The sequence below is a fragment of the Ciona intestinalis genome, unplaced genomic scaffold (genome assembly GCF_000224145.3).
Source record: "Ciona intestinalis unplaced genomic scaffold, KH HT000035.2, whole genome shotgun sequence".
In the NCBI taxonomy this organism is placed as follows: domain Eukaryota; kingdom Metazoa; phylum Chordata; class Ascidiacea; order Phlebobranchia; family Cionidae; genus Ciona; species Ciona intestinalis.
This window is the reverse complement of record NW_004190357.2, coordinates 27,740-35,522: the sequence shown is the minus strand read 5'-3', so window position 1 is coordinate 35,522 and position 7,783 is coordinate 27,740. Positions and strand designations below refer to the sequence as shown.

Below are 7,783 nucleotides of genomic sequence, written 5' to 3'. Positions count from 1 at the left end.
ACAGAATTTTTATCAGCTGTCAGTTTCTTGTAAATAACCGCCTTACGCAATTACTTCGAAATCCACAGAAAGTATAACGTGGCCGGATGTGACGTATTGTTATACCTGAGCAGGTTCGCTGTTATAGGCAACAAATGGTTGTGTGTTTGCTAAATAATGTTGTGTTTTGAGGACAAGACACTTTATTGCTTCAACCAATCAAGTGGTCACTAAGAGGTTGTATAAGTCATCAGTTATGCAGAGTAAAGAATAAAAAATAAAATAAAAAACAATCACCCACAAATTTACATACGTGGTAACATGTAAGCGGGCATGAGGTGTATGAAACAGAACACCCGTATTGTATAGTAGGGTGGGGAAAGACGGGACACCTTTAGTACATAATATTCAAATATCCTGATCGTGTTTTAAACAATTAACAACGGTGTATGGAAGTCGTGAATATACAAATTTATAATTCTTTGAATGTTCTTTGTTTACTACCAAATGGGACAAGATAAAAGAATGAAAAGATGTCCCATCTCCCCCCACCCTACTATATAACAACTACCGTTGCCCCACCACGGAAAGATAAATAATTTAAATTCATATATCTTATGTGATATCTTGAGCGTCTTGTTTTGAATGATACTTGCGCCTCCTAGCATAAGAGGTGGGCAGATGAGCTTCACGTAATGCTACTTAGTGGTTCGGCATGAGAGCACTTAAGTGGTGGTTACAGTGAACCATACATGTGCAGCGTATTGAGAAATGTCATTGTAAGCGTGGCAAAGCCCTTGGATAAAGCAATGTTTGATGGTGAAAATGGCAACTCGTAACATTATGCTCACTATAGTAGGGTGGGGTAAGACGAAACATGCTTTCATTCTCTTTTATCGTCCCGTTTGGCAATAAACAAGCAATATTTACAGAGTTGTAAACCAGCATCGCGATTCTAAAAAACGTTGTTAGTTGTTTACAATACGGTTATGGAATATTAGATTATTAAATGCTAACCTAATCAATGGGTGTCTTCTTATACACCAGACACACTTGGTGTATTCATACACCTCATGCTCACTGTCAAGTTATAACATGGGTGTCTTCTCATACACCAGACACAAAACTTATCCGGACGATTTTATCTTTGCAAATTTGTCATTTTCAATATGAGAGAACGCATGAAAAAGGGCAATTATTGAAATGCGTGCATTGACGTAGCACTCTCTCGCGTCATTCGCGCAAGACGCTGCTTGTTGAAAGTGTGCTTGCTGTTTGTATTTGTGCATGCCATAAAACGTAGTATTGCTACAACTGTATTTGCTGAACCAGATATATATAATAGTTAATAGGTCACAGAACGTTTAAGCCAAATGGATATTGAGCTAATGTAATGCAAATTAAACTGTTTAAATATAGACATCGTTTGTGTATTCATAGTAAACCGTCTATTAAAGTGGTTTATGTAAATATGTCGACTTTAACTTTAAAGGGCATGTTATTCAAATTTGAACGCTCGATTACAATCGTGAAGATAGTTATGTAAATTTAAAAACATGGCTATTTTATTCTAACTTACTGTATATTATTAAAACTAATACCAACGCATTTTAAATGTGCGTATTAATTTTAGCAGTAGATCGATTTACCGATTTTGCTAAAACTTAAAGGGGGGTCAAAAATGCTGCATTAATAAAAGAAACGAAGTGGTTTTGCTTTGTGTGGACAGTAGTTACCGGACAGGGGATTTAAACAACTGAAGAGAAAGAAACTTTAAACATGAGGAGAAAATCACGTTATTTATTCGTCGTGTTTATAATATGGTCGTCGGGCGTCTTATATTACTTTACCACGTTTGGAAGACAAGATCAATTTTCATCAAAAGCTAAAGATTCGGTAAGTTATCATATGATACACTAGTATATGGCTACTAGTGAAGAATTGTATCCCACATTATCTAGCCTACTAAACGTAACTGTACTAACCCATAACTCCTATAACCACTGGCCACCTAACTAGCCCCTGCTCCCTTACCACTAACCACTAACCCCTAACTATTAACCCCTAGCCCTAACCATCAACCCCTAACCTCCGCCTAATCTATAACGCACCAGAGGATTCTCCACTGGTGCCAAAATATGACATTATGGTCAAACTACTGATATTGATTTTATTTGACAAGTATTTTTATTTTAACAATGTCACCCTGGATTTTGTTAAAATACATCTATAGCAGAATGAATTCTATTTTACTTATTTTTGTTGGCATAAAATCCCACGCACATACACACATAAATGACATAATATAGGTGATTGAAATATCGTTCTCATAAATCCTATAAAATAGCTATGAATTATTAATCCCCTGGAAGGTGACCACTTTGCTTTTGTGGCGTTTACCAATATGAGAATATGAGAATTAAAGCGTATTTTGGCTCCGCTTGTTTGCATAGACACCTAACAGCAGGGTAAAATCTGGGGTGACATTATTAAAATACAGTTACACTCATAGTTGTCAAACATGGGAAATCTCATTGATTAATGTGGTGAATGCAATATACTTTGGCTCTGCTTGTTTGTATAGACACCTAACAGCAGGGTAAAATCTGGGGTGACATTGTTAAAATACAGTTACACTCATAGTTGTCAAACATAGGGAACCTCATTGATTAATGTGGTGAATGCGATATACTTTGGCTCTGCTTGTTTGTATAGACACCTAACAGCAGGTTACACCTGTACCAATAGTTAATAACCAACTTTTTCCAAGCATACACAAGCGCTTGGTTGTAGTGACACTTTTTGTTTCAATAGTTGTATTATAGGATACGGGAAACATTCATGATTCATCAAAATTGAAAATAATTGAATATTTTACAAGCCAACCAAAACTCAAGCATTCGCATTTTAAACGTAAATACAGTATTTAAAACTTATGCAATGCCGGTGCCAAATACGTTAAATTTATATATATATATAATTGTGTAACATAAATAACCCAAACAATGCTCAAAAATGAGCAAATATGTCGGTTTACGCTTGTGAAGTTCAACGATGTTTGAGCGGGAAACATGTGGGAAACAAGATGGCGGCCTTGTCCTTACTTGCTGATATCTATGATCATAGGCGTAAAGTTTTACTAAACGTTAGGGTTGCAAAAACCAGAAAAAAAGGAAGTAAAAAAGGAAGAAAAAAAAAAAACGGTTTGCAACCTTTGTTTTCGGGTGGAAACCCTTTAAATATGTGCTTTGTAAAGGCTCATACAAACGTAAACGTATTCAGAATTACGTAGGGATGAGACAAATTAAAATTACTCGCGTTCGGCGAGTCCGTGTAATGAGAAACGGTCGAATCTGATTGCCTGGCGAGTGACGTCACAGTAGTTATGTCGCATGCGCCTTTCGTCAAGCCCGCACGAGTGTGTGGTTATCTTACAAACGAAGACCCGTCCGTCGGAAATAGTAGGTTTCCAGAACGAAATATCAAATAAACTGCCTAAATCGTTTCCAACACTGCTTTATATTTATATGCAATGTTTTCCTCAGGCAAGCAGCATATTTATTACGAAATAGTAGGGATTCACACGTGGATTCATTGCATCATAATAGCGGTTGTTTGAACCTGGCAGTTGATTACGACATAATAGCGATTCACACGTTGATTAATAACGTCACAATAGCGATTCACACGTGAATTATTTAGCAAACAGGAGTTTAAATACCAGTTGAATGCATTTGTGTCGTGAATGACGCATCGGTATTGACATATTTTATCGAACGTAAACGAAGTTTGTTAGTAATAATGGCGTCTTCGTTTGGTCGAACGTAATTCCTTACGCATTATTAGTATTGAGAAAATCAAAGGGTTGTCAGGCAAACCTGCAACCCCGTAACTTTACGCCAGTGTCTATGATCTTTGCTATTGGCAGGGTAAAAGTTGCTTTAAATTTAGAATTGTAATGCAAAACAAATGTTCAAAAACATGTGGACATGTAAAAAACATGTTACTTAAGCTTTTCCTGAGCTCCAACAGTAAGTCATTCGCTTTGTTTAATAACTAAGTTTATTTAGGGCTACACCAGTGAAGAAGGAAAATTCAACCCAAAGTTGAGCAATGTAAAAGATTCCTTAGAAGTCATTGAAGAAACTAGATTCGATAAAGATGGTTACGGCGATATAGGGGACCCTAATAACAGAGAGGATAATTATAAGAAGAAAGACGTGCTGGGGAAGCTATGGAACAGTCACCATCCTACTGAGAGGGACGACGATAAACTAAGATTCAGGTCACAGTCGTTACAGCAGCAGCATAGGAACCATGGGATTCCCTGGAGAGATTTTGATGAATCAAGTTATATAAGCGCGACCGCGATCCATCACGGCGAGGATAAATATAAAAGAAACAAGTTCAACCAACAAGCGTCGGATAAATTGAAATGTGATCGACCGGTTCCGGATACTAGGAATGGATTGTAAGTGGTTTGTCTTAATTCTGTGTTTAACCATATTATAAAGTAATTGCGTTTAGAATACTAACTGACTAACTGTTTTTGTAAAATAGCTCTTTATTTTTAGGGCCAGAATTTGAAAAAATAATTAAATACCTTACAAAAGAAAGTACTACAAAAACACTACCCAGTTTTTTTTTATGCACTACATTATTCGGTTAAGTTACAACCAATAAAGTAATATTTGTTTCATATTATATGTCTAACTATCCCTGCCCCCCTGCATTTATAAAGCTTAAGTACATATGCGTTATAATGTGTGCACTGCGTACCGTATCCTATAATTCAGTACATATGTGTACATTATATATCATAGGTGCGGTCCGTTGAGTATATCACTTTCTAAAATACCACAATTCAAAACCCCATATTTAATATTTACTTCTCAAACCAAATTTTCCACTTAAGCATAATTGTAACCTCAGGGTAGTCGTGTGGCATGGTGGGCAATCTATATAATAGAGGTTGTGCATTCTGTTTAAGCTATTAGGGGCAATTGTCTCCAGGCCTCCAGGGTAGTTGTATAGTTGTTATATTAAATATAGTAGTTTTGTATTTACAACAATAATACCAGGATATCATCTTAATACTAGGATAGGATGGGCTATATCTTGACAGGGACCACATGATGTATGATGAATACGAATACACCATTCATGTTAAAAACACTGAACAGTAAAATACACCCATGGTATAACACATACAGGGTGGGGAAGACGGGTCACCTTTAGCACATAATATACAAATATCCTGATCGTGTTTAAACAATTAACAACGGTCTGTGGAAGTCGTGAGGGTACGGTTTTATAATTCTATAAATGTTCTTCGTTTTTGACTAAATGGGGCGGGAAAATTGAAAAAAGGTGTCCTATCTGCCCCCACCCTACCATACATTAACACCCCACACCCCCATTAACACCCTTATTTATCAGATGTTCCAGCAATTCCTGGGACCTCTCCAAGCTCCCAGCAACCAGCGTTATCGTGACTTTTCATAACGAGGCAAGATCCACTTTACTACGAACAGTGGTGTCCGTATTAAACAGGAGCCCACCTAGTTTGGTGAGGGAGATTATATTGGTGGACGACTTCAGCGATAATGGTGAGTATTTGTTGGTTTTTGTTTGGTATGGGTGAGGTCTCAGATTCGAAATTCTAGATTTGAAAAAAGGTATTCCAGGATATCCTAGAATACCTAAACATTCTGTAATGTGCATGCAGCCTGGCTAAAGGTCTGTGGGAATAAAAGGGGGATATTTTGAAACAGGGTAACATCATATGATTTAGCACCTCAGTTTTAAACATTAGTAGTCCTGAGTTATTTTGCTTCTTTATGTTTTATATGGGTAAGGTTCTATGACAAGGCTCATCAGGAAACCTGGATTTTGTTTACAGTTTGCACTCAATGTTCTGCTGGTTTAAAATTTCATGTTGAATTCTTATCCAATGTCATGTTAGTAGAATAGAATAGGGTTCTGTACTAAAATTGATAGGATGGGGTTTATTTCAATGTAGATTATATACTTATACCAATATTCCAGCTGAGGATGGCCAACTTCTGGCACAAATTGAAAAAGTTAGAGTTTTACGAAACAACCAACGAGAAGGTGAGAAGTAATTATGTCTTTGGTGGTTGGGGTCACTATAAGTTACGTAAGTGGTAACTCGTAAGTGGGCATGAGGTGTATGAAACCCGTGTTATATGGACTGTTATTGCCTGCTATGTGAGAATAAATAAGTTACATTCATTCATTCAGTTTATTAAACAAGAAGCACAATTTAAAAATCTTGTTGAATTTTTTTCTCTATTATTTAGCTCTGTAGTGCTAAATTTTTGATTCCATAAAAATGAATTAAAGTCTGTATATACTACTGTATAACCTAAACCTAGCAATATAAGCCAAACTAGACGTTAATAACCTTGTTGAATCCCTCAGGTTTAATGCGGTCACGGATCCGCGGTGCTGACGCTGCAGCCGCCCCTGTATTAACTTTCCTTGATTCCCACGTCGAATGTAACAAGAATTGGTTAGAACCTTTACTACAGCGTATAGCTGATGATAGGACGGCGGTCGTTTGCCCGATTATCGATGTGATTAACATGGATAACTTTGAATATATTGGAGCAAGCGCCGATCTACGAGGAGGTACTTGTGTATTAATATCATGTCTCTTATAGTCAAGTGTTATGAAATGTTGTTTTCGTGAATCTGATCCTGATCTAGTCCTCATGGGCGATTTTTGCACCAAAATGGGGTCAAGTGTTATAGGGTCTAAGGTTATAAAATGTTATTAATTTTGTGAATCTGGTCCTAATCTAGCTCTCATAAAGTTGTACTATTCTCATTAATGATAACAGTCAGCATCAAGTGGTGGGAAATGTAACAAACAAAAATCTAGTCCAACGAATTGTATTTTTGTAGGATATTTATTTTGCTTAAAATGGCTTTTCAAATATCTTTTAACTAAATATAGATGATTTTTGTTTGTTACATATTTATAGCATTTTGTCCTAATAGTTTAAGATAAATCGTCCAATTATGAGCAGTAGACCAGGACCATAACCACAGAATTAATAACAGGCCTCTCATGAGCTTTAGAGCGGGTTAATTACATGTGTAATAGACTTAATGACCATGTATAAACATGTGTGTATGTTTGTAATGTTGGTTATGTATATTTATCATACAAATACATAAAACTGGCTGATCCAAATCAACTCGGCCGGTAAACAAGTAATAGCTGCAGGCTATTTAGTGTTCACTTGTGTCTACATCTGTAAATAATCCATAACTTCACAATCAATAATGTTTATGCTGCACAATAATTACTTTCATTGTAAATGGAATGTTTGATGTTGGATACTTTTTCATGCACACTGGGTCATATTTCACACAAACACTTCTAAATGTAGACACTTATAGCCCGGGGGTTTAACAGTCATTTGTCTTTCTAAAGCCTCTCACATTTTCTATGATCTTCAACCCATTTACCATGATGAATAGTGGCGCTTATCTCCACTTATGACAACTCAAAGAAACAAAGATTTCCTTTGTTTAAAAATTAAAGTAAACATCACTTAGCATACTGTTTGTGATGTCATAATAGGATCTTTGTACTTTTGCGCTGACTTTTACGGCTAACACACATGACTGGATATGGGTTGGTAGTGCACATGAATGGCTAAACAGACAAAATGACTTCATTCAATCACAAAATCCTGCACCTGATCACATAAATAGACTAAAATGTAAAATTGGCGACTTGAAAATATAGTAAAATGTTAGAAAAAAAAAT

The 7,783-nt window shown here is 36.3% G+C and overlaps 1 protein-coding gene across 2 annotated transcripts in view; it reads left to right on the top strand.

The window, feature by feature from the left end:
• Positions 1 to 1,601: 1,601 nt before the first annotated feature.
• Positions 1,602 to 7,783, top strand: part of LOC100179270 (polypeptide N-acetylgalactosaminyltransferase 2) — a 19,561-nt gene continuing 13,379 nt past the window's right edge. The window contains exons 1-5 of one of the 2 annotated variants that reach the window (XM_009862766.3): positions 1,602 to 1,875; positions 4,050 to 4,450; positions 5,419 to 5,588; positions 6,028 to 6,093; positions 6,424 to 6,633. In XM_009862766.3, the coding sequence (XP_009861068.1) occupies positions 1,759 to 1,875; positions 4,050 to 4,450; positions 5,419 to 5,588; positions 6,028 to 6,093; positions 6,424 to 6,633 (964 nt within the window). In that variant the 5' untranslated portion in view covers positions 1,602 to 1,758. The remainder of the gene's footprint in view (positions 1,876 to 4,049; positions 4,451 to 5,418; positions 5,589 to 6,027; positions 6,094 to 6,423; positions 6,634 to 7,783) is intronic. The other variant, XM_018815148.2, reaches the window with a different exon arrangement.